This window comes from Malaya genurostris, chromosome 2 (genome assembly GCF_030247185.1).
Source record: "Malaya genurostris strain Urasoe2022 chromosome 2, Malgen_1.1, whole genome shotgun sequence".
Classification (NCBI taxonomy): Eukaryota; Metazoa; Arthropoda; class Insecta; order Diptera; family Culicidae; genus Malaya; species Malaya genurostris.
The window spans coordinates 343,685,844-343,713,804 of NC_080571.1; the positions used below are offsets into that span (position 1 = coordinate 343,685,844).

Genomic DNA, 27,961 nt, shown 5'->3' on the forward strand with positions numbered 1-27,961 from the left:
TTTTACATTTAACCGGAATATTTCGTTTCATTTTTTTCCAAACTTTTCAGAAATGCTCAACACGGGAGAGGAATTTTCATGGAGTATGAAAAAATGAGCATTGGATGAAACCATGTTAAAGACGCTATTTGAAAGCTCCGGATGGCTATCGAAACAAAGAAAATATGCATATTTATTTATTGTTAAATCATACAATGATAATTTCCAATACTAAGTAAAAAGTTAGCTGTTGTGATATTACGTGAAAGAATGAAGTTAAATCCAGATGATACTCGATTGAACTATTGTAAGCCGATAACGGCACCGATTATTCCGAAGTTGATGCGGCGTAGAGGAAGTCGAAGTGTGACTACGAAGAGCTCGAGAACGAACATTGACATTAATCTCACGGAGCAAAGTGAGGCAGTCAATTTTGTCGGTAGGCGGCAGCTCCTGTCCTACTTGCAGTGTAACGTTAGTGTTACTAATTAGCAATTCGCGACTTTCGCAGCTGTTGAGCATTATTCCATGGTAAACAGTAAAGAGCGAATAGAAAGAATCTGCGTTGTATCGACTCTATTCTATAAGAACTATTGAGATAGAGTTCCAAACAACTAAATAATATTCCAGAGTGAAACGACGAGTGAATAGTATAGGGATTTAAGCAATGCTTCTTGTCCAGAAATACATCAAGATCCATAAAGCACGTCGTTCTATTAATCAAAAATTGTGAACCTCCTGCTAAACACTCAAAATTACATTTGATGATAAAATGAAAAGTGCAATTAGAGAAAATGAGTGCTATTCTGTGACACACATCAAAAAACACAATTTTACCATCAAATTAATCTCACAAATTCAATTTGTTTCATGATAAGTGTAAATATTTCGTTCATAATTCGTATCAATGACGCTTTCAGATTTGTAACAATTATCATTCCAAAACTGTCGGACCCGAGTAAAATTGAATAACTAAAGATACCTCTGATATTGATATTAACTTGCGAGCATCAACCTCTCAGTGAAGTCAGCCGAAGTTAATCACCAACTAAATTTTAAAACTTTGGTTTAAATATTTATAAATGAGCAATATCTATCTCAATTTGGGAATTACTGAAACTCTGGATTAATACATCGATTCTAGATAGCCTATGATTATTTTGTATTCTTGCTGGTAATTCGTATAAGCATACAATAATTTCATACTAACTTCCTAATACAAACAGAGAACCGATTCAATTGAAAATTGCATCGATTTTAGTCGAAAGGCTAAATAGAAGTAGATATTAACCTTCAAAGAAATGGTTTCAAAAAATGTCTGATTAAAACATTTTCTTCGAGCTTTTTTTATTATCATTTCTCGATTCAAAGTCGATTATCGATTAAAAGTCGGGTTTCCAACAAATCTACATGCTATGTAAAGCGAAAGGCAATAATTGATTCGCCTATATGGAATTTTTTACACTTTCACTACTTGATTTCGAACTTGCGTCAAACTTAATAACTTTACAATTAAATATGTTTCTATTAAGATTTCACTATATTCCCTGTTGATTTGGCAGAGTGTTAGATTATAAAATTTATAGTTTCAATGCTCCTATTGAATTCATTTTCATAATTTTCACTGAGATATGATTACAATTCACAAAAAATTTAATTTGAATGAGAAGTGATAGTATTTTTGCTATCACCTTCATTTTGACAGAAAGGTGATAATTACTTGGTGACAATCACCTTACGTGATCCCAGTATTTGAGCGTGATGTTGGCCCTCCAACAGTGGTGACAGAACTAGGTGATTGTCGCCTTACATGATCCCAAATTTTTAAAAGTGATAGTCACCTGGTGATAATCACCTTACGTGATTCCACCCCTGGTCCCTACTGCCCACCTGAGGGCAATGGCTTTTAGTGCGCAGTAAACTCTAAGTGGTCAACAGGTGGGCAATAAGTCTCAAATAGCGGGCTTTGCCATTAAAAAAAAACCCTTCTTAATCCACCTAGTGGTGTGATAATGCCTTTCTCATACTTCGAAAACAGTCTCATGATTTTTTTTCATCTATATATATATATATATATAAAATAATAGTGGAAAAAGTGTGTGTTGCTAATGTTCTCTGATATGCGTGAACCGATTTACAAATGATTTTTTTTGTTCGTGAGGTGACGTTTATGCGGAGGTTCTAGGCTATATTACATTAGTAAAACCATCCGGGAAAGTGGAGAAAATCTTGAAAAATGTTTTGTATGGACTTGGAAATTTTCCGCTCAATGCATGCTAGATCTTCGATGATTGTTTGGCGCATATCGAGTTGTGTAATGCTTGCCCGCTGGAGAGGAAAATATGAATACTAGATTAATAATAAAATCCTTTGGCACCAAACGAGCTTATTTGTGTTAAAAATTTATTGAGCCTACTTGATTCACTTCTTGATTTCTTTATTTCGAACCATATATTCAATTAGCTATGGGCGCCAAATGAACAGCATAAAGGTTTCCATTTTTCGATATATAAATTGTGTTCAATGCAGTCAATTCAAATTAAAGAACGAAATAAAAAAGGCGGATGGGTAATGTCACAGACATAACTGGAAGACGTGAATACGAATAAAATTGACATGTTTCTTTCTCACTTCTGGATAAAGATAATCATTCGTATTAGATTGTGTATATTTTTCAACTTTCATTACTTCGCTTCCAGAATTTTAACGATGCATCTATACTACAGTACAACTAATTGACGGCAAACATATTCTACCATACAATTAAATAACACGGAACAAATACAGTTTTGTAGATTTAGATAATAGCCCAAGTAACATTTTTAATATTAATAAATACTTGTAGCTATCTTCAATGCTACATAATAAATCTTGCATTAAAACTTTAAACTCCACGAAAGCCTACTGAAAACCTCTATAAGAGCATGTTCCTGCCAAGTGGACCATTCTTCATAAGGTGTATAAAGCAAAGTGAAGAATCAGCATGAAGCTGCGTTAAAACTTCAAATTCAAGAAAATTTTGAAACCAGCTTTACGATCCACATTAAATTTATTTGGATGGAATGAATTCCGCTATGAATAAAATGTCATTTTGATAATATTTTTCTTGACTATATGTGTCATGTCTGCTTTGAATGCAATCAGTAAGAATTCATTGGATTTTATTTACAAGTTTGAGGCTTTAACCGAACGTAAAAACTTCATGCGCTTTTATTTTTATCGTGAATGTATGGATAAAAATAAGAATTATAACTAATCGCCTTGAAATAAATACGGTTTTTGCAAAAGTCTCCATGATTTATGAAAATAATTTTCTGTGATTCGTCGTCTTTTTTGTATAAAACTATTTCGTGGCGATAAAACTTGTGCATACGTTCTGAACATGAATTATAAAAGTCCATCATACTTCCTCGTTTTTGCATTTCGAAGTTTATTTGATGTCAATAAAGGCTACGGCAAAGAACATCATAATGGCGGCCATGAAATTTTCTTTAATGCCAATTACACTTAATCTAAGAAGCAATGAATCAAATAGCCCACAACAAGAGTGTCATAAATGTACTTTAGAACCCTCAAATTTGCTCAAAACTTGCATTAAATGAACACGCACACACACACACAAAACTAGATTTATGAAAGAATTTAACTGACAATAATGTTTTAAAGAAATTTTTTAAAACAATGTTAAGAGCGTTTGCATGGTTTTATTCTAGAACAAATTGATTTATTTTTAGTCCAGTTGTTCGTCGTTTCAAAATCCTTTGGAAATATTTTAGTGGTTCTAAAAAACCGCTTTGCGTGATTTGTTAAATGATTATAACTGTTAAATTTAAAGAACTAATATATAAATCTGTGACACGCTCCGAATTCAGCTGCAAATTTTCGGAATCTAGATCAAAAACTCAGGTCATAAATTTAGTTCTAGAAGTAAGGAACTGAAGTTATTTTTAGGAATTTTCAATTCAGTTTTTAAGGTGAAATGTAGCGTCATAAAATGCGCGCAAAATTTTATCCGCTACAGTTGAACGAACCGTCGCACAAAGCGTACCAAGAAAAACGGACACATAGAAACAAGAACTTTTTTCAATGATTGAGCGCAGTGGGCTTACCTCTCGTTATATTGGCTTGTAAACAAGACTGGACGTAATGGATTTTTGAATTCTTCACACTTTGAATATATGCTAATTCAATCATTATTGTTAGTGATTACTCTTACACTAGAGCTATAAATTATGAGTAATTATGAATGACTAACATGAGGTTATATGTATATGTATTTACCAACTTGCTAACCATGTATATGCCTGTTGTTTTCCAATGTTTATCACATTGTTTGTATCACGATAATACTTGGTTTGTATTTCATTCAGTAGCTTGTCAATGATTATAGTTATAGTTTTGCTATAAAAATTGCTACAATCTAAAATAATACCTGTTATACGATATCACACATCCAGGCTTTATTTCTTCAGCAAACATCAATGCATTGAACTCAACAGAATTGGGCATTATTAGCAGTATAAATGACAGTTATTTAGAAAATAAACAATTTCTTACAATACCCATTTTATTGTATTCAACTCGTTTTCATTACAACACAAAACCCAATGCTGCAAAAATTCGCGTCATTATTTGATATGTAATTTTTGCTCACGATATAATGCCATCCAACCCACCGTGCATTTCTCACACCACCTCAATACGAAACAGCAGCGCGCAAGCAATAAAAAAAATGCAGAAAAGTTTATGTAAATTTCGGTTGTTTTAGCTAATATTTCATAATTTTGAGTTGCATTTACAGATTCTTTGTGAAATTCTGCTACAAACACTACTTTTCAGTTCTAAAATCATCCCCGTGGAACGGAACAGTAACCGTTTATAAATTTCAAAAACCAATTACGGCTCGGCAAAGCAAAATTTCAGAATTCTAAGAATACTTAGTTATGATAAATTTGATTTCGAAAACTTAAGTGTTTTTGGTTTTTCGAAAATCGGTCTAGTTTTTGAATAATTGATCAAAATCGCGATTTTCGCATTCCGCTACATTTCACCTTAAATTAAGGTTCGGTGTTCAGACCTAATATTTAGTTTAAGAATCCAGATCTAAAATTCATATCCTGAATTTTGTTCATGAATTCTGAAAAATCCTAAATCATATCTCTGGATTCGAGTCCCTGAATAAGGAACTAATTTTGAAACCATTTTCAAAATCCAGATTTAGGATTCAGTTCTAGAGTCAGAGTTTTAAATTCTGAACCTGTAATCTGGAACTAAATTTTTAAATAGAAGTATGAACTTAAAATTAACTTCAGAATTCAGGTGGACCAGAATCTAGTGTCTGAGATTAGTTCTTGAATTCAATTAAAAATTAAGGTCTCTGCTACTACTGGTTTACTGCTAGCCACGACGTCTGAATGCGAAGAAGAGCAACATTGATTCCACCTGAGCATTTGAGGGGTTTTTACCACCTCATTATTTCTGATGTTGGTGGAAGAACCCCAGCACGATATCCAGTTCCATCTAACGTACTAGAAAAATGAACAATTCTCGGTTAAGATTTACCTATTACACTCGGCCAGTAGAACATCGGAATTGATATGTGCCTGACTACCTCAAAACCGTCGCCCTGGTGGCAAGCAAACGTAATGAGTTTTCCTCGTTGTTTCCAGAAGTTTGAGAAAACATAGATTTTAAGTTATGTATGGTTATTTTACACTGTTGAAATTTTAATCACAAATTCCTGATTATATTTCTGATTGCATGGAGGAAAAATTATGTTGTTGAGTTAAGAATAACAAAAGATATTCACGATCAAAAACTTATCTCTCTCCCAGAGGGTAAATTTTGAAAACGCGTCCCATAGTAAAGTAAGTCGTATTCACGACAAAAAAGCAAATGTATTCATGACAAGTTTCCATAGAAATGTAGCAAAATTGGTTAATCCTGTCTAAGATCAACCCCACATATTACTTGCAAATATGGTGTTAATAGTGAAGCATTCAACATATGTCAAAGTTGAGACTTAATCGCGCAGTCCGACATTTTCAAGTTTTTCAGGATGGTGAAAATATAAAGTACTAGCTGAATTACTCGGCGTTTGCACGGATATGTTTCGTGGTGGCAAGACCGTAAAAAAATTCTAGAAACTATCCTGCTTCAATGGGCAGGAGGCGCTACTCTAATTGTAGCGAAACACAACTTTTACGGCAACCCGATTGAACAATACTCCGTACATGTTCAGATTGCGCACGGCCAATGTTCCATATCTCAGATCATACAATAATCATGATTTTCACAGTATTCTCAACAATCTTTTGGCATTAAAAATACCTTACTCTTCACTATACGGGGCCGGGGGTCAGTTAAAAGTTTCAAAAATAGCCGCGTAACCTTTTTGCGTCATAATTTTGAACGTTAATAACTCAGTCATTTGTTGATGGATTGATATAATTTAACAACCAATCGATTCGGAAACTTTTAACTTAAACATGTCGTTTCAGTATTTCAATAGCATACTATTGAAAAAAATTTTAGAATTGACCTATGTTTTCGTTCACCAATCCCAGCTGACCAAATTGACGTCATTTTCTTGTTCGGCATAGGAGGCTTTGCGTCATGCATGAAAACACCGCATCATTCTGCGTAGTTCAAAGAGCTACTGTGAATGAAATAAGTAGCTCGTCCAGTGAGGTGATGACTAGATTGTATATGCGTTCGCGCGTTGGATTGTCGCTTTTGTACGAGGCTGGGTGTCAATTTAATAAAATGCAAAATTAACCGCGTAACCTTTTTTCTGTAATAATTTTGTATGCTTATAACTCAGTCATTTGTTGATGAATTTATTTAATTTAACTACCATTCGATTCGAAAACATTTAACTTAAACTTATACGATTACGTAATTTAAGAATTTCAAATGGAATACCATTGAAAAATTGAATTGAGTTGACCTATGTTCGTCCGATTTGCGCAGTATGAACTATAGCACAATAGGGAATCTATTAATATATGCCCGAATACATTTCTGCTTTAGTTTATCCATGGCTTATCTTGATTCTCCGGTAACTAACAGGCCAACTTAGAATTATCGGCGATAGATTTTTCGAACCTAATTTGAAGCGCTTGTATAAATTTAAGTGATTTATTGATAAATTTTCCTCATTTAACATAATCGAAAAAGTTTAAAAATGATTTAATTTGTCAACGGGTAGATTGCATACTGAAATCTCCATTTACATACGAACAACACGATGGCGCGCAAATAAATTCAGTATAAAATTTTGTTATGATGATAATCATAACATTTGTGATGATGATAATCATAGATAATTAAATGTGGCTAAATACAAACAACTATCTCTCAGCATAATCCCTCAGACCCTATTATTAAACCAAAAAATAATCGTGTAACCTAATTGAATAGTTAGAAATTGATTCAGCCGTATAAAGCATAATATTTTGGTCTAAACTTGCTTCCAAGAATCTTATAGAAGGGATCCAGACTAAGTGTAGCAAGAATAATGCAATGCAAATCGTTATGCAGTATCGATTTGAACAGGCTGTTGTCCCACCAGGAATAAAACGCTTCAAAAGATTCGGAACTTAGTACAAATAAGTTGCACAGACTCACATATATAGAATTATCAGATGCAATAAAATACAGTATTAGAGATAAACTCAAGACAAGCTGATATGCGATTTTACATGTTTTATTTAAATCCTTACTAAACTCGGGCTACGGCCAGTTTCAGTTAAATTATCATTTACATTAAAACAACAAGTGTCTTATCACTACAGGCGTTGTAACAATGACAAAGTATTAATAAAATCAATTTACAATATTAACAAAATTAAGAAATTTGGTTGCGTATTCATTGATTCCTTAATATGAAAAAAATGAAAATCAATTAAAGTAACAAAATATGTTCTGCGGACTGTGTCACATATTTTCTTCCTCGTATTGCTGCCATTCTATTTTCAGACACTTTCCGAAGATTATCGACGCTTTTTAACGAAGGATCATTAAAATTGCACTATTACTGAGTTTATTGGTTGACGGTTATTCAAATTTTTCGCATTCACATTATTCGATCAAAATATTCAAAATCTTCGTTTCATTTGTCCAGATTTATATCTTGAGGTTGTTCGTATCCAAAATTGATCTTTTAAGTAACTTTGAAATCATCATAATTGACTTTCATATAAAGGATATTTTACAAAAATTTTCAAATGTAAAAATTTGTTGAAGGCATCAAAATAGAGTAGAATCATTTGTTCTAAAATAATCTAATTGTCATTTTGATCATTCGCCAAAAATGTAAACACTAAAAGTAGAGTAAGTTTGTAATTGGTGACTTTTAGTGCATTTATTTTTGTATTTATTATGGGTACCTAAGAATTATTTCATTTTTAATGTAATCGTGATCGGTCGCGTCTCGCATACAACCCTCTATTTTTTTATTATATATTAATGCTTAAAAACAATGAATTGAGCTTTGATGACAAAATACGAAATATCTCATGTTGAACGCAAAATCGAATCCATTGTTGACGTATTACCGGATCTTTTGGTAACTGGAAAAAGTCAAGAAGCGTATTTTATTCGTTCCGTCGAGTGACGGTGATATCTATTGTACAAGTCTACCTGAAAGAGACCAGTGAAATGAAATCAGAAGCGGTAAATGAAATTTTTTAACTTTGCGGTCCCTGTATTTTTTGACAATTGATTATTGTAGAAACTACGCCATTAATAAAAATAGAACTTGCCTGGAAAACGCATTGAAAAATGGTAGTACCAGTTCGTAGAACGAAAACAAATTTGGATTCTTGTGAAACACCTTGTCGGTCCGCAGTATAGAAATTGGTGGATGAGTAAGTGCTGTTGGAACAAATTGATAATATGAATATCAAAATCTCTTATTTAAAATACCTGTACTATTTTTCGGAAATAAATTTCAACAAACTAATGAATATACAAACTATATATTTCGGTGCTGCTTGTTTGTAATTCATCCGTCCATCACTGATTTTAATGAACAACAACTTTCTCTACATCAACAGGCACTGGTGCAACGTGAATCGATCCCGGAGTGGCAGCGATCTGTTTCGATACTGGAACAACCGTCTTGATCAGTCCTTGATGGTGTCCCCATCCATAGGCACCTGTTCCGTAGGAACCCCATGGGAGTCCCCAGGAGTTGACCGTGACTGGGGCAGCAACTTTAGCGAGATTCTGATATCCCCATCCGGATCCGTAACTTTCCAATGGAAGACCCCACGATTGGATCTTGTTCACGCCGCCATGATATCCATTCCAGTCATTGTACAGAGATGCTGCTGGCCAAGCAGATGACCACGATTTGGCATAAGGATAGGCAGATATTTGTGGAGCCCATGATTGGGCGTAAGGATTGGCAATTAAACTGTGATCATTCCAACTATTCCAGGAATTCCATCCGGCATTCGGTATTTACGATCCGATAGTGGAGACAGCCAGCGTTACAACGAAAATTGCGATGAAAACCTAGGGAAAAGGAATAATTTTTGACTTACTCGAATGAAAAGGTGCTTCACGGTTCGATACCTTCATGTTGGTTTGAAGTGATTCGGGTCAAAGAGGTGTTTAGTTGCAAGTCTCAAAACAAACTGTTGGTGCTGGTGATAGAACCGAATTTATTTATACAATTTGATTTGGATCGATCGATTTTTAATTGCTTGGCTACCGGCAGCATTTCCGGATCTTTTTCATTGGTTGGCAGTTGATCAAAATTATCATTTTCACTTTCCGGTGTACGAAAAAGTGAAGTAGACAAAAAAGGAATCAAGAATCAAAAGAACCGACAACAATTGAATGTGTGTCAATTACTCATACCGGAATTGATAGTAGGTATAAAAAGGGTATTCATCAGAAATGTTTTCCACAGTTCCTCACAAACATCGAAACAATAGAAATGAAGGTGCTCTGATTAGTACAAATTTTGGTGTCAAGTAGTTAAAATATTCTTTAATTTTTGAAAGGTATTCATCACTTTCCTGGTTGCCACCTTGGCCTTAGCTGCACAAGGATCTTACGTTCCAAATGTTTGGCCATCTCAATCTGCGGGGTGGAATTCCTGGAATGGATGGAATGAACATGGTGCGATAGCTGCCTATCCTTACGCTAAATCCTGGCTTTCAATTCTACAAGCAGCTCCCCTGCATAAGGGATGGAATGGTTATTATGATGGCGCTAACTCTTGGGGTCTTCCATTGAGATCCTATGGAAGTGGAGCATACGGTTGGGGTCATCAACAGGGACTCGTGAAAACCGTCATTCCAGCTAAGATCAACACGTGGGGACTGCCATGGGAAAACTACGGAACAGGAGCCTACGGATGGGGACACCAGAACGTGGTCAAGACGGTGATTCCCGTGCAGAAACAAATTGCCGTTGTTCCGGAACCATCGTATGTGGCTCCGCTTGCAGTTCAAAAGGCTATTGTTTATTGATATGGATTGATGATTCCTGAATAAATCATTGAAAGAATTAAACATACGTTTTTATTATAATTTATCCTGAATATCTAACAAACAAATCTAAATTATAAAAAGTTCAATAATTCTTCTTTGGTCCTACCTTAATCTTTAAAAAGAATTCGACGTTCGCAGGATAGTTAAGTTATTCTGCCAGGTTTTGAGGTTTGGCCCCATTTTATTATGGGCTGTCCATAAAAGACGTCACGCTTTTTTTGGCCCCATTGTCACAAATTGTCACATGTCACGAATTCAAAATAAATAAAATTCATCTCAATACATACTCAATATGTATGACAAACCATACAAATATGAGAGAAAAATCGATTTATTACATGCTGTCATTGGATTAAAAAATATCCCTAATATCGATTTTATTTTATTAGTATCAATTATATAATTTAACAAAAGCATTTGATTGGAATTGATGAAACATTTAAATCATCTGTTTTAATTCTCCTAGGGGTACGCAGATATATTATTGTTTTAGGAAAAAAATAATATTTCCTAAGTGTAGCATACAGGGCTGAGAAAATGAAGATCAAAACCTCATCAATTCGAGTTCACTTTTGATCTGATCTTTTCAAGATCAGTTGATCAGTGATCTTTAAATCACATCGATACAAATCGGTACTGATCTCACAAAATCGGTAGTGATTTTGAGCTAAAATGATTCTTGATTCATGTAAGTTCAATCATTGGATGATTCGATCAGCTTTGATCTAAGTGGAGGAAAATCACATATGATAAAGATAAGACATGACATGATCTACGTCTGAAATCGTTGATTCCCCGCTGAGGGGTGTGAAAATTAGTAACAACAACCATTCTACAGGAATTTATAACTAAGGATAACGCGTGTCAATGAGACTTTTCCAAAATCATGGAACATTGTCAGTTTCGTATCTTTGGGAAATGCTCTTTTAACACTCCTTATCAACATAGTTGGGGAAAATACCGGTTTCGTTACGACACGGTTTAAGTAGTTTCAACATATATTCTCGTTTGATGCATCCCGTGTTCGAGAGAAAAAAAAAAGTTAGATGAAAGTTTCATGAAAATAATAAGTTTGGATCGTAATCACATTGATATTGTTAATTTGACAGCATTCTCAGCAAAACCTGCACTCCTCCCGAGTAGATGTGAATTGTAAACAAAAATCAAAATAATAACTAATTTTACCATCATATCTTGTCATGGTGTTCCTGTGCTGTTATAGCAATACTTCATATTTTCTTGATATTTCATCGAAGAAATCTTCTTGATAGATTAGACAATATCTATTTAGCATCAAGATTTGTTATTATATCTTATATCGTTATTGATGAGGCATACAAATTTCATTAAGGACAATTGATCCAGTGGTTCCTTTTATAAATGGAATACAATTAAATAAACTGCATCAGAATCAGATAAGTAAAATTCTTATTATATACTATTCAATGCTAGAAAATCAAATTAATGAAAAATTCGTCTTCTATAAATGTTTTGCTCTTGCTTCGATGTTACAATGGCAGAATTTTATATTTTTGTTGCTATTTTCTCATGCGGACTTTGAAATGATTTTTGATATTTTAACTCTTATTTCAAACTAAATAATGTTATTTTCTACCATTAAGATGTTTGGTTTATGGCGATACGCTCTGCGACTGCTACCGTGGCGTGACCCCATGAATTTACCGCCCTATACCGATCGATGTCGTCTATTGAATTTTGAGCCATTGGAAACACGACGAATCATTGCTCAAGCTACATTTGCTGCTAAACTGCTTTTGGGGGATATTGACTGCCCACCTTTGCTAATGCGGTTAAATCTCTACGCACCGGAAAGATCACTTCGTCAACGCAACTTTCTGCTCCTGGAATCAAGGAATACGGTTTATGGACAGCACGAACCTTTTCGCTCTGTCTGTACGAGATTCAACGAGTTTTTCCAGTATTTCGATTTTAATGTGTCGTCCCGTGTGTTTCATCAACGTCTACTTGACTTTTTTCATATTGTGTATCGTGAAAATTAAATTTAGTGTACTTAGTTCATTAATTTTTATTCATTAAGACAAACTATGTCAGATGAATCATAAGAAACAAACAAACAAATAAATGGTTAGCAAATCACTTCTACCCGGGCTGTTACTTCTGTGTATGATATTCAAGCTAAACAGGGTTAATTAATCAGCTGCTTGACATGCTTTATGATTGAACATGTTTTTCTTATCATTATAATTATTGATAATCACAGAATATAAGTTAATGTTATTTGCTGGTTTTATTTATATTACTCCGACAACATGGTATTGCTGAATGAATTTTAATATATATCAATTTCGATGCGACCGACCAAACAAACTTTTTGAAATTCTTCCATTCTTTGTGTGGTTTATATTCCACATCTGCTTACTACCTATCATACGATTTCCGAAAGTTAAAATAAAAATTTAAATAAAATCCATAATTCCAAGCGATCGGAGCTTCCAAAATCATATACATTTACTAAAATTGTCAGCGCATAACTTAAGTTGAACCGTTTGTAAGCATCTTTTTTTACTCATGTTAGGCAAATTTATTAATTTCGCTAATTTACTCGCCACCTCCGAGAACTGAGCTGATCCCAACAGAAATGATTTCCTGCATCATTCATGTCTGAAACTCAAATACTCAACCAGTTTTTATAGATTTAAACTAAGTCAAGTTGAAATTCAGAACAGAAGTAAGTGATAGATTAAAACATTTATTTTAAACCATTTCCTTCACATCTCCAAACAATTAATACAAAACTTTCTGCACACCTACTGGAACGGCGTAGTTCGGTTCTGCCGTGGCAATAATCTGCTTCGTCACAGGAACGACTGATTTCACCAATCCTTGAGTATGTCCCCATCCGTAAGCTCCGGCACCGTAGTTTTCCCATGGAAGTCCCCACGAGTTGATTTTGACGGGTGCGACAACTTTAGCGAGATTTTGGTGTCCCCATCCGGCTCCATAGGATTCCAATGGCAGACCCCACGATTGGACCTTATTCTGACCGCCGTAGTATCCATTCCAGCCATTGTACAAGGATGCTGCCGATGGCCAAGCCGATGACCACGATTTAGCATAAGGATAGGCGGCTACCTGAGGAACCGATTGCCAATTCGTTGGCCACGATTTAGCGTAAACTTGATCGTTCCATCCGTTCCAGGAATTCCACCCGGCAGAGTACGATGGCCACGAATTGGAGACGTAGGATCCATGAGTGACGACAATCAGAGCAGCAACAATAATTGCAAAGAAGGCCTGAAAAGTGAAAAAAGGATTAAATTGTTTTAATAAAACTTGCACTGTACTAAAACTTTACCTTCATTTTAGTGAATTTTGTTCCGTCACACGTTCGAATGAGGTTGTCGGATTGAACTGTGATCGTTGATTAGTGATCGAACATATTTATAGCAACTGATCAATTTAAAAAAGCTAAAAGTCGCATTTCCTGATCCGATATCGGAAGCAGCAGCGAATGCAATTATTTACCTAATGCCTAATTCATATTTTAACAAATTGGGCGCTCAAAGGAAAAGCGAAAAGAACCGACATAAAACTATTTCGAACGAGACAATCAACGCGATCGAAAGAATGGCAAAAATTGATTTTGGTTTGTACGGTTGAAAACTCCGAAGTGATATACCGGATATTGAAGCGAGTATAAAAACCATGCCTCCCAAAATTGCTATCATAGTTCTTCTATGAACATTGAAGCTTCAACTAATAAACTCACACAGCAAATTCAATGAAGGTAAGGTTTTACTGCAAAAAAAACACCAGTTTCGAGGTGCTAATAATCGTCAATTTGACAGGTTTTCGTCGCTCTCTTGGCTGCCACCTTGGCCTTAGCTGCACAAGGATCCTACGTTCCAAATGTTTGGTCATCGCAATCTGCGGGGTGGAATTCGTGGAATGGATGGAATGATCATGGTGCGATAGCTGCCTATCCTTACGGTAAATCCTGGCCCTCAATTCTACAAGCAGCTCCCCTGCAGAAGGGATGGAATGGTTATTATGATGGCACTAACTCGTGGGGCCTTCCATTGGGATCCTATGGAAGTGGAGCATACGGCTGGGGTCAACAACAGGGACTAGTGAAAACGGTCATTCCAGCTAAGATCAACTCTTGGGGACTGCCATGGGAAAACTACGGAGCAGGAGCCTACGGATGGGGACACCAGAACGTGGTCAAGACGGTGATTCCCGTCCAGAAACAGATTGCCGTTGTTCCGGAACCATCGTACGTGGCCCCACTGGCCGTTCAAAAGGCTATTGTTTATTGATGAGAAACAGGGACAAATAAATTATTTTTCTGTAAACTAAAACCTGGTTATTTTTTTATTGTTTTCTATTAAAGTAGACTAATCTCTCATTTTTTGACCGAAAACCCACTCACTTACTAAGTAAAAAAGATATGTTTATAAATTTAAACTGCTCTTGAATTGGTTACAGAAAACATCCAAAGGATTCTTCTGCCCATACTCAGTGCAATCAATTTGAGTTTACTTTTTTGCATCCTATCGAGCCGATCGATAAGATTCTCAAGTTCACGCAGAGAAAAAATTTGTACAGATAACCAAATCTGGGTTTCAGGCAACATTATTTTTAATTGAAATAGTGACAATAGGAAATCTAATTCGATGAAGCAAAAATTTATACTAGAGACTATAAAACATGATAATTAATTTTTTTCTCTAGATTACTTTGGTTCCACCAATATTTTGATAAAAATAACAAATATTTTTCTTTTGCATTTCTGTCAATTTATTGACAAACAATTTAACAGTAAACTCAATTCGAAGAATTTGTTTTGATTGAACGAACTCCAGCTAAAGTTAATATTTGTAGTGCTTACAAACTTTTTAGTTGAAATAAATGATGTTAAATTTAGTTATTTAAACTAACGCTTTGGTTTTAATGATCATTTATTTATGTTTGTTTTTAAGAATAAAATGATTTCTTGGAAATTAATTTGCAAGGTAGTTTTTGATACTTCTTTTATTTCGATTTCTATTCATTCTTAAAACGCAAGTTTTTGATTGAAATTGCCAATTTAGCCCTTTTGTCACGAGACAATCGAATTAAATCGTCTGAACGGTATTTCTAGAGACGTTGAATTTGAAGCTTATGGCCACAGATTATGTTCACGTTTTTAGCAGGAAAGAAAAACGCTAAACACGAAACGGCATTACTAAGTACTCAAGTGAATTTCTAAACAGAGATGGCTAGACCGACTTGCTACTGAATTTTATTTAGATCCGACTTTCGGTTCCGGAGTTACACTCTATTTTTTCAGATACCGCTCCACCAATTTTCCACAAACTTAGGTTGAAATGAAAGGTCTTACAATCCAAAATAATTATACAGAATTTCATCTGGACACGACTTCCGGCTTCAGACTGATAAGTATAAAAATTTCATTTTCATTCTTTTGAATATACGTATAATTCTTGGATTGCTCAGGTATAGTTAGTTGATGATTTTGAGTATACCGGACCGAGCGTTCCTGGTTCCGGAGGTACCGGGCAAGTGCTCGTGAGCTCCAATTTCTCCGAAACGGCATGACCGATCTTCGCAAGCTCAGATTTAAATTTTAGATGTACCGGTTGTAAGCTCCTGGTTCAGGAAGAACCGCAAATGGTGGTCGAAAACTCAAAAAACGAAACTTCCATAATTCGCTCAGAGACAACTGAGTCGATTTACACAAGCTTTTATTCAAATTGAAGGGTCTACGTCGTTTAAAATGCACTACTTTTGACTTTTGTTCGAATCTGACTTCCAGTTCCGTAACAAATGGGTGAGATGTGTTTAAAATTTTAAACCGTGAATTAGAGCGAAAATGCAAAAAAAAATGAGAATTCCTATTAACCTGGGGTCAAAACTATGAAAAACTCAAAATGCCTATTGCTATTGTATGCCCGAACCAACTTTTTTGTTCTTATTCGAAATTCAAAGAAAGGTCTGAAGAGTCCCTTTGTATTATTAATGGAAACATGAGTTATATGAGAAAGTGAGTGAGTGGACTTTCGGTCAAAGAATGTGTGATGAGTCTACTTCAATAGAAAACAACATTGAGAGACTTGGGTTTCAGCTTTCATTTATTTGTCTTCGTTCCTCATCAATAAACAATAGCCTTTTGAACTGCCAGTGGGGCCAAGTATGAAGATTCTGGAACAACGGCAATCTGTTTCTGCACAGGAATCACAGTCTTGACCACGTTCTGGTGTCCCCATCCGTAAGCTCCTGCGCCGTAGTTTTCCCATGGCAGTCCCCAGAAGTTGATCTTAGCTGGAATAACAGTTTTCACTAGTCCCTGTTGATGATCCCAACCGTATGCTCCACTTCCATAGGATCCCAAAGGAAGGCCCCACGAGTTAGCGCCATCATAATAACTATTCCATCCCTTCTGCAGGGGTAAAATTGCGGGCCAGGATTTACCGTAAGGATAGGCAGCTACCACACCATGATCATTCCATCCATTCCAGGAATTCCACCCCGCAGATTGCGATGACCAAACATTTGGAACGTAGGATCCTTGTGCAGCTAAAGCCAAGGTGGCAACCAAAAGAGCAACGAAAACCTGTCAAATTGACGATAATTAGCACCTCGAAACTAGTATTATTTGAAGTAAATTCTTACCTTCATTTTCTTTGCTGTGTGAGTAGATTAGTTGAAGCTTCAATGTTCATAGAAGAACTATGATAGCAATTTTGGGAGGCATGGTTTTTATACTCGCTTCAATATCCGGTATATCACTTCGGAGTTTTCAACCGTACAAACCAAAATCAATTTTTGCCATTCTTTCGATCGCGTTGTTTGTCTCGTTCGAAATAGTTTTATGTCGGTTCTTTTCGCTTTTCCTTTGAGCGCCCAATTTGTTAAAATATGAATTAGGCATTAGGTAAATAATTGCATTCGCTGCTGCTTCCGATATCGGATCAGGAAATGCGACTTTTAGCTTTTTTAAATTGATCAGTTGCTAAAAATATGTTCGATCACTAACCAACGATCACAGTTCACTCCGACAACCTCAATCGAACGTGTGACGGAACAAAATTCACTAAAATGAAGGTAAAGTTTTAGTACAGTGCAAGTTTTATTAAAACAATTTAATTCTTTTTTTCACTTTACAGGCTTTCTTTGCAATTATTGCTACTCTGATTGTCGCCACTCAGGGTTCCTACGTCTCCAATTCGTGGCCATCGTACTCTGCCGGGTGGAATTCCTGGAACGGATGGAACGATCAAGTTTACGCTAAATCGTGGCCAACGAATTGGCAAACGGTTCCTCAGGTAGCCGCCTATCCTTATGCTAAATCGTGGTCATCGGCTTGGCCATCGGCAGCATCCTTGTACAATGGCTGGAATGGATACTACGGAGGTCAGAATAAGGTCCAATCGTGGGGTCTGCCATTGGAATCCTATGGGGCCAGTTGGGGACACCAAAAGCTCGCTAAAGTTGTCGCACCCGTCAAAATCAACTCGTTGGGACTTCCATGGGAAAACTACGGTGCCGGTGCTTACGGATGGGGACATACTCAAGGATTGGTCAAATCAGTCGTTCCTGTGACGAAGCAGATTATTGCCACGGCAGAACCGAACTACGCCGTCCCGGTCGGAGTGCAGAAAGTTTTGTATTAATTGTTTGTAGATGTGAAGGACAAGGTGTAAAATAAATGTTTTAATCTATCACTCACTTCTGTTCTGAATTACAATTTGCCTGGGTCTAAATTTATAAAAAATGGTTGCGTATTCGAGTTGCGGACTGCACAACGAAAATGTAGAGCATTATTATCCTTCTTTAGAAATACTGTAAGTGACTTCTACAACTAAACTCAATAGGATTCCAAAAAAGGATCTCATATATGGTTCATATATGAAAAAACAAGTAAAACAAGTTATTAGTAAAATGTGCCCTCAGTTAACTTGGAAAGCACTGAACCAATTTTTACTAATTTAGGTTAAAAGAAAGTTGTTCTGGATGCAGATATTCAATTTTACCTGAATCTGAGCTCGACTTTAGGAGCTACGGGTAGATGAATGCAACGGAATATTGAATGTCCTTGTGAATTATGACACAAGAAGGAGTTGAAATAACCAAACAGTTTCAATTGACTAGTTTAAAAGACTTACAGTTACTTATAATAATAAACTCAAGCTTATTGCATGCGTTGCCTTAACTAGTTTGGCAAGAAACTGTAAAAACAGTTCTTAATGGATTCTTAGTGCCAGTAGAATTGAAGTACTAGTCGTGCAATTGTCATTCACACTTACGTATCGACTGCGAAGTATGTAGAAACAGAAGATTTCATCATCGAAAAGTACAATCCTGATGTTGCTTTTGGGATCTCAAACCTATTGTCAATTGAAGAATTTCGAACCATCGGTTTCAAGTTGGCTCAGTATCGATGCCCTGAATTCTAGGCCTCTTGTTTCATATCTTTGTATATTAAAAAAAAACTATTTATATTGATCAAAACAGACGAGAATGATGAAATGGAAATGTTATACACAGTCCAGATTGTGAAATTGTGGAAACGAAATCTATATTCAGTTGACAACACAAAACACAAATTCAAAATGTAGCTGAGCATTATCTTACAATACCCAAGTAGCAAATGTAACTTATTGAACTTTCTATATGTTTTACAATTGATTTAGAAATGTTATTTATGTTAGATATGTTTAGAAATATATAATAAAATTGGTTTTGCAACTTATCACTGTTAAGTTTCACAATACTACCGAAAAAATCACTGTAGTACAACTTTAAGTACATCTGAAACAATTGTGCTGTAAATCACCAACTTGTAAAACGTGAGTAACTATAACAATTGTGCAACTTATCAAAAACTTTACAAAGGGCTGTCATAATTGTACCGGGCACAATATACGTCAAAATTGCTATAAATCTCTTGTGGAAGAATAATTAGTGAAATGATTGATGCTCTCCGCTAGGCAAAAAATGCTAAGCCGAATTGATAACGTTGCTGTAAAAAATATATTTCTGCAGAGTCCGCATTGTTTTTGCTGCCTCATGAATTTCTAGATCAGTGTGTGCAGTTTTCTTCAGTTTTAGAACAACATTGATATAAAATTCAAAACTTGCAAAAAAGTTGTGCAAGATTTATCTGTTTGAATTGAACGCAAAACTACCCGTTGGTTGTCAGAAATCGCAATTCTGTGACGACACATGTCTGTTAGCCACAGGTAGAAATCTAAGAGTGATCTGCAGTCGCCTACAAAGAAGCTTAAATATTTTCAGTGATTATCTGTCAAAATGGAATATTGCACCAAATGCTGCAAAAACACAATTAATCATCTTTCCTCATAAGCCAAGAGCTTCTTTTCTTTAACCAAACAATAATCATATTCTCAAATTGAATGGCTTGCAATTGACATGGTCTGACCAAACTAAATACTTAGGTTTAACGTATGACAAAAGTCACCACTTGTGACTGCACATCCAACCTTAATTTTGACAATTAAAAATTTTACCCATATTGCAGTAAATAATGTGATCATGTCTTACCTCCTCAGTAGCTTGTGATTGAAACAGGTCAATGTCTGTTACTGCTTGCTTTCGTTCGTGGTCAAGGATTGCTGCGTCGAATGTTGGTGGATTTTCGTATTGACACTGACGTAGCTGTCAAGTATGAAATATTTCGTGTCCATATCCCACAAATCATACATAACAAAAAAAAACAATATAAGAGCCAAGTTCTATAAGCGCTGCAAGCGGACTAATGAGTCTAAATCGACTAGTTGAAATGCCTAAATGTCGAAATATTGTACAATTTGTTTGTTCGTTTCGTTTAAATTGTAATGAACGATTTTCTTTCTCATATCCCGAAATTTACGGGTTCCACAACTGTCTCTATGGAAACTTTTCTGTTTGTTTTTATTTCTTCTATTAGATCCGAGTGCGTAAAATTGCGCAACAAAAACATTTTTTTTTTTCTTCTCTGTTCCATTATTGTTAATTTGGTTCTATTTAATCATTTAAATGACTTGTCGAAAGAAGCATCCAAAAACACATTTTTCTAAAGTTATTGTAAACTGAAATTTGCTAGATATCTTAAATCAAACAGTCAACATAAAAATTGAATCAATTTAATGATTTATGGCTGTCAAATTAATCTCATATAACTAATACGATAAATCAAATATTCATTTCGTCAATTGTTTATTCAGCAATTGTAAATCCATTTCAATAAACAATAGCCTTTTGAACTGCCAGTGGGGCCACGTACGACGGTTCCGGAACAACGGCGATCTGTTTCTGCACGGGAATCACCGACTTAACCACGTTCTGGTGTCCCCATCCGTAAGCTCCTGCTCCGTAGTTTTCCCAAGGCAGTCCCCAGGAGTTAATCTTAGCCGGAATAACGGTTTTCACAGGTCCCTGTTGATGACCCCAACCGTATGCTCCACTTCCATAGGATCCCAATGGAAGGCCCCACGAGTTAGCACCATCGTAATAACCATTCCATCCTTTCTGTAGGGGAGCTGCTTGTAGAATGGAGGGCCAGGATTTACCGTAAGGATAGGCAGCTATCGCACAATGATCATTCCATCCGTTCCAGGAATTCCACCCCGCCGATTGAGATGGCCAAACATTTGGAACATAAGATCCTTGAGCAGCTAAGGCCAAGGTGACAACCAGGAAAGTGATGAATACCTGTCGAAAATTAACGAATATTTTATCTACTTGACACCAAAATTGATACCAATCAGAGCACCTTCATATCTATTGTTTCGATGTTTGTGAAGAACTGTGGAAAACATTTCTGATGAATGTCCTTTATATACCTATTATCATTTCCGGTATGAGTAATTGACACACATTTAATTGTTGTCGGTTCTTTTGATTCCTGCTTCATTTTTTTGTCTACTTCACTTTTTCGTACACCGGAAAGTGAAAATGATAATTTTGATCAACTGCCAACCAATGAAAAAGATCCGGAAATGCTGCCGGTAGCCAAGCAATTATAAATCGATCGATCCAAATCAAATTGTATAAATAAGTTCGGTTCTAACACCAGCACCAACAGTTTGTTTTGAGACTTGCAACTAAGCACCTCTTTGACCTGAATCACTTCAAACCAACATGAAGGTATCGAACCGTGAAGCACCTTTTCATTCGAGTAAGTCAAAAATTATTCCTTTTCCCTAGGTTTTCATCGCAATTTTCGTTGTAACGCTGGCTGTCTCCACTATCGGATCGTACGTACCGAATGCCGGATGGAATTCCTGGAATAGTTGGAATGATCACAGTTTAATTGGCAATTCTTACGCCCAATCATGGGCTCCACAAATATCTGCCTATCCTTATGCCAAATCGTGGTCATCTGCTTGGCCAGCAGCATCTCTGTACAATGACTGGAATGGATATCATGGCGGCGTGAACAAGATCCAATCGTGGGGTCTTCCATTGGAAAGTTACGGATCCGGATGGAGATATCAGAATCTCGCTAAAGTTGCTGCCCCAGTCACGGTCAACTCCTGGGGACTCCCATGGGGTTCCTACGGAACTGGTGCCTATGGATGGGGACACCATCAAGGACTGATCAAGACGGTTGTTCCAGTATCGAAACAGATCGCTGCCACTCCGGGATCGATTCACGTTGCACCAGTGCCTGTTGATGTAGAGAAAGTTATTGTTCATTAAAGTCACAGAATAATGAATTAATTTAAAATTCAAGAAGGACCAAAGCAGATACATTGTACATGTAAATTTCATTTTGTCTCTTCATCCGTACATCAAATAAAACTTACATCTTTATGAAAAACCTGTTTTAATCCACCTAGTGGTGTAAAGATGCTATTCTCATATCAATTACACTATCTCGTATAATACTGTGGTATTCTTCAAAAAAATTTTTAACTTTGATTCTTAAAAGAATAACCGAAATCGGTTTGTTTGACCGTCTACTGATAAAACTATCAATTGGAGAAGTTTTGAGGTCGATTTAGAATTTTTTTTTGTGGTTTTTCGCCCTTTTCAGTGATGGTATAAATTTTTTATCACATATTTCCGGATCCGGAAGTCGGATCCGAATGAATTTCAGGAATCCTAAGTTTGTGAAAATCGGTCGAGCCATCTATGAGAAAAATTAGAACACATATTTTCATTTTTTTTGCACATTTTACCCCATAACTCCGGAACCGGAAGTCATTTGAATCTAAGTTTGTGAAAATCGGTTCAGAAATCTCAGAGAAAAGTTAGTGCAAAAAAACGTTCCATACACACATACACACATAAACATTTTGCGTACTCGACGAACTGAGTCGAACGGTATATGACATTCGGCCCTCCGGGCCTCGGTTCAAAAGTCGGTTTTCACAGTCACGGCATAACCTATCTATATGAGAAAGGCAAAAAAATATCGAATCGCTGAAAAAAATCGACTTTTTATATACCGTTATATAACTGGTAATGTCAAAACGAAATCTCTTGAAACAATGTTGAAACTGGCAGCACAAGTTGATAAATTATTGATTTTGAATTACAGTTACCATAACCTTGGTTACTGGTTTTAAACAGGTTTTAGAATGTAAACAATACAAATTTTGATGCCATTCCACAAGACGATCGAGGACGATTTTGGCCGCTGCCAGAGGCTTGTTTCTACCCAAGACAAGACCTGACATCTGGGGGGGGCTGCTTTTGGTCCAAAATGGACCAGTTTCTGATTGGCTGATTTTGATGTTGCCACCTGCACATTGTGAAAAGAAAAAACTTTTGCAGGGTACGCGAGCAATGATGCCAAGTATAAAGAAAATCAGAAAACAAGTTTATTAAAATGTATAATTTTAGCTCACCAATGAAAATGAAAATTTTCAGAGAATGTTTCACTTTTTTTCAATCTCATTGGTAATAAATGTTTATAGTGGCAGGACTGTGTAATGAAAATAGGCATCAAGCCGTTTTTCATTTTAGTGAATTAAAGTGTAAGTGTGTTTAGTTTTACGAGAAGAATGAACTGTTGTGTTCTACACTGTGGTCGCATTAAGCATTTCTATCCAAACCTGACTTTTTCCGGTTTCCAACATGAGATATTTCGTGTTTTGTCATCAAGGCTCAATTAATTGTTTTTAAGCATTAATATATAATAAAGAAATGCATTCACCAAAACATGTTTTATGTTTATTTCAAATCAAAAACCTAAAGTCTAAAAATTTAAATGGAATATTTTTTTCCTAGCATAGTTATTAAAAAAATCTGTAAATATGGCTACACTGTAGCCGATACGTTGGTATTTATTCCACAGGGCGAAAATGACGAGAAGAATGATTCGGAAGGAAGAATAAGAAGCCAGTTGTCAGGTCTTGTCTTAGGTTTCTACGAGAAATGATGGATGATAAAAATTCGTTTCCAAGATGTACTGCACCGTGTCTTGGATTTTTCCTAGCAGTACTATTTATATAAGACGAGCTGAAATGAATGAATTTAGGTCTTAATCAATCCTTCAATTAAGTCATAAGAAAAACAAAAAAAAACAGATCCAAAATATGTCGATATCAAAATTAGATCTATTTCACTATAGCTAGAGCGACGACACGACAAAGCCATGAAGAATGTAAAGAAAACCAATTTCGAATCGTATGGCAAATCTCGGAAAAATAAAATTGGGATTACCGATCGGCTTTAAGATCGTCTTCTCGCGGTAATTTGCAAGTGCTCCAGCAAGCAAGTGGTTTTGATGTGATAATCGAAGATAATATGAGGAAAAAAATGATGCACCATTTTGCGTGTCAAATCACAATTCGTGGGTAAAAATTGGCCGATTGGTACTGTGTGTGATGATGGGATTTGGCACTCAAAACAATAGTTTCAAATTAATAACGATGAATGATGATATATTAAAAGGTGTTTGATTGCAGTGAAAGGACATACAAAATAAATAAACAAAATTATCTTGAATGTATCGAAAGTCTTTCACTGATATTCCGGTAGCGTTTAGACTCGTCGATTTGGTTGATCCACATTCTTGAAACGCTCTTAGGAAGTGGAGCTAAATTTATAGATCTGTTCCACAAATTTCAAACAATTTTCTGGGGCTTCTTGGTAACTAATTCATAGCAACTTAAACAGTGTTGCCCAAAAATATTATTTCTATCATTATCAAGGGGTCGCTACATTTGTGGTGACTGGCGGTAAATCGCTCACGAACACTTTTTATTCCGATTTTTCTTCGGAGTGTCTGGTCGTCTCGTCGTTCTAGCTGTTCGCGATCTGAAAAAAAGTGCAGTAGATTTCACTGAGCAAATCTTAGGATTTAATTTACAACTACTTTTTGTCTGTATGCTAGACTACAATATAGATTTCGTCGCACATTCAAATGTATAATCAACAATGAAAAACTATGAATCAAAGCCATATTTTTTTATGTGACGCAATTAATAAAAAAGCACAAGGACCAGTTTGGGTTTGTTCGAGCAAACTTAATGTAGAACATTGCAACGAAAAAAATATGCTGTGCTCGATATTTTCTATTAAAATTTTCAATCAGTCGTCGAGTCTCTCATTTGATTGTTGCTGATTCTCAAAACAAAACATTAGTTTTCATATTTTTATAACAATTTCAATATCATCGTACAGGCGAACCAATCATATAAATTCATTTCACTTTGACTTGTCTTGCAGCCGACAAAATTTTATCTATAGGCCAAGTGTGCTCAATTATATTCAGTGTGTTTGCTAGTGTTCGTGATTTCGGTATTTACTCACTTTACAGAAAGTTTGTGTTCAAATTTTGCTTCAACTTTTTGACAAGTGCGAGCTAAACTCAGTTCTGCGAACGTTTGAAGAAACTACCCTGGGTCAGTTCTTGGTTTATCAGGCGAATACGACATAATATTGCATTTCATCCTAACACGCATAACACTTGAGTCCAGCGAAACGTCAGAAAGCGCTTTGATCAAAGCAACCTGTCAGATCATCAAGTCGTTTTGTAGCGCTTTGTGCGGTGCTTGTTGTTGATGCATTAGCAAGAATTTCGCTTATATTTATGAATTTGTGTGCTTCCACAGTTTCGCTTACCAACTGATATTACGCTTACTCCTTCGGAATCAACGTTAGGGAAAGCCAGTAAGTCATCATAGCGTTTCAGATTTTTAGCAAGAAAAATAAGACCTTATTGATCAAAATTTCAATCATATGTAATTGAAAATACGTGGTTTCACCCATTCGAATCGATGCGTGGAAATGTCTCCAATCATTGAGTGAAATATGATTAGTAATTGAAACAAAATTAACTGAGCTGGAAGTGTTTTTTCTTTGCACCATTATTCAACTCACAGTAATTCATCAAATTTAAGCGTTCAAATGACTATTGTTATCAAAAACTTATAGTTTTGCAAATTTCTTCAAACTGTTTTAGCAGTAACTGCTTGATTTATTTTTACAAAAACGCTAATCAAATTTACGTTAGATATTGGTTTTTGTTACTAGTTGAACAGAAAGTCTATTGCAAAACGAATCTAAAATGCTTTATGTTTTCTATTTTTTCACTATTTATTTTCTAATTTGAATATAATTTTCTTACATATTCTTCTTCACAATGGATAGTTTTCGAGTTAGAATGCTTTTATGGAAATCGATCCAATTCAACCATCAGTAAAACCAAACTTTGTTGTTCATTTGGCCTTTTTTGACTTTCTCATATAGAAAGTTAATGCAAGCCCAGTGAAACTGTTTTTTTGAACCGAAGCCCGAATGTCCGAGTGTCGTATATCATTCGAATCAGTTCGTCGAGATCAGCAAAATTCGTCTGTATTTTAGTGTTGGTGATTGCTGAAAATTTGACAGAAGCTGCTCGATTTTTATCTATATTGTATACAACATTTTCAATCCGGTAGAAGATGCTACAAGAATTCGAGTCTCTCAAGAGAATTTTTCTAAATTTCTTCGCTCCACTTCATACTCTGAGTATTTCATGGCCTTTAAAGAAAATTTCAGTCTGATAATGATCGCCGCTGTGTGGAATTTACCAAGAGAGAATCGCAAGTTGACAATTATCGCAGAAAATCGAATCGATGATTCGACTTGATGATTCTCATACTAGGTTGCAATATTTAAAAACCCTTGTGTGGAGCATTCACATATTATTTAATAGACACAATTTATGCAAAGGTTATATGCACATAGTTAGAATAAGCGGCAATAGTAAAATGATTCTATCGGAATTATCCACTGCCCATACAGAATCGGATCGCGAAACGAGAATAAGCGACCGTTTGTTGCTTCAGAGAGAATCCCCACAGCAGCGTGCTAGCCGTTGATTCTCAGATGGTTCACCGAGAGAAATTCGCTCTCGCACTAGTGTCTATTCTAAGTTAAATGTACCATGCCGGTTTTTTTTATTGTTGCGATGATTTCGATGTGGAAGAGTTACGAGTGAGCATTCTTTGATACGATAAAAGCCATCCTTGCTATATTTACGATAACTGAACCCATTTTCACACACTTAGCTTCAAATGGAAGGTGATCCCCAATAAAGTTTTGGAATTCTATTTGTATGCGACTTCCACTACCAGAGTTTCAGAGTGATAAATGCTACAAAATGAAATGGTCCGGCTTTAACTTTTGTCAGAGATGGCTGAACCGATTTTCACTAATTTAAATTCAAATGAAAAACCTTGAAATGTCATACAAATACAAAATACGACTTTCGGCTTCGGAATTGCAGAGTGATTAGTGTAAATAGCTGCATTTCCTGTGAATTTGGTTTGTAAATTCATCTAATTTGTTAATCCTGCTTGACCAAACAATCTCATTTCAGTTATACCGGTCCACAGTTTTCGGGTCCGGAAGTACTGGAAATAGTTTTCATAACTATATTGTGTAGTTCCAAAACTTTACACAGACTTTAAACCTTATACTGTAACGGTACCATTGATTTTCAAAAGTTAAAGTAAGAAACGGACAGCATTTTTGTGTGAATTTGTACGTGGTATTTATAATATTCGATCAATCAATGATTAATACTCGGCTAGATTAAATGCTGTGCGAAAAATGCTACCTTGAAAATGTTATTTCGAATAGCCCGAGGTCACCTTTGAAAAAGTATTTTTTGACTATTGATTATTGTAGAAACTACGGCATTAATAAAAAGTTGAACGATACTCGCTTGAAAAATGATAGTAACAGTGCGTAGAACGAAAACAAATTCGGATTCTTGTGAAACACCTTGTCGGTCCGCAGTATAGAAATTGGTGGATGAGTAAGTACTGTTGGGATAAATTAATAATGTGAAGAATAAAACTTGTTAATGTTCCTCAAGAATAACTAAGCCCCAAAGTGGTGAATAAAACCCAGTTTTGTCCATTACTCGTCGTTCTTTGAAATATCATCTTCTTTACACTGAAATACACTTCCAATCGTGTATCTAGTTTCTAGATAGTTTCATTTTTCTTTCAATATCAAATCTCTCATTGAAAAAACCTGTACTA

The 27,961-nt window shown here is 35.7% G+C and overlaps 4 protein-coding genes across 4 annotated transcripts; 3 read left to right on the plus strand and 1 right to left on the minus strand.

The window, feature by feature from the left end:
• The first annotated feature begins 9,914 nt into the window (after window positions 1–9,914).
• Window positions 9,915–10,466, plus strand: LOC131429373 (uncharacterized). The gene is made up of 2 exons (XM_058593451.1): window positions 9,915–9,934; window positions 9,996–10,466. Exons 1-2 carry the CDS (start codon window positions 9,929–9,931, stop codon window positions 10,464–10,466), a joined length of 477 nt encoding a protein of 158 aa, XP_058449434.1. The 5' UTR covers window positions 9,915–9,928.
• A 7,067-nt stretch (window positions 10,467–17,533) lies between these two features.
• Window positions 17,534–18,157, plus strand: LOC131428021 (uncharacterized). The gene is made up of 2 exons (XM_058591656.1): window positions 17,534–17,576; window positions 17,639–18,157. The coding sequence occupies exons 1-2, from the start codon at window positions 17,571–17,573 to the stop codon at window positions 18,143–18,145; spliced, it is 513 nt and encodes a 170-aa protein (XP_058447639.1). The 5' UTR covers window positions 17,534–17,570; the 3' UTR covers window positions 18,146–18,157.
• A 2,530-nt stretch (window positions 18,158–20,687) lies between these two features.
• Window positions 20,688–21,268, minus strand: LOC131428022 (uncharacterized). Its single transcript, XM_058591657.1, has 2 exons — window positions 21,247–21,268; window positions 20,688–21,185 (listed from the first exon to the last, which is right to left on the minus strand). Exons 1-2 carry the CDS (start codon window positions 21,250–21,252, stop codon window positions 20,715–20,717), a joined length of 477 nt encoding a protein of 158 aa, XP_058447640.1. The 5' UTR covers window positions 21,253–21,268; the 3' UTR covers window positions 20,688–20,714.
• A 276-nt stretch (window positions 21,269–21,544) lies between these two features.
• Window positions 21,545–22,236, plus strand: LOC131428023 (uncharacterized). The gene is made up of 2 exons (XM_058591658.1): window positions 21,545–21,620; window positions 21,681–22,236. Exons 1-2 carry the CDS (start codon window positions 21,615–21,617, stop codon window positions 22,173–22,175), a joined length of 501 nt encoding a protein of 166 aa, XP_058447641.1. The 5' UTR covers window positions 21,545–21,614; the 3' UTR covers window positions 22,176–22,236.
• The last annotated feature ends 5,725 nt before the right edge of the window (window positions 22,237–27,961 follow it).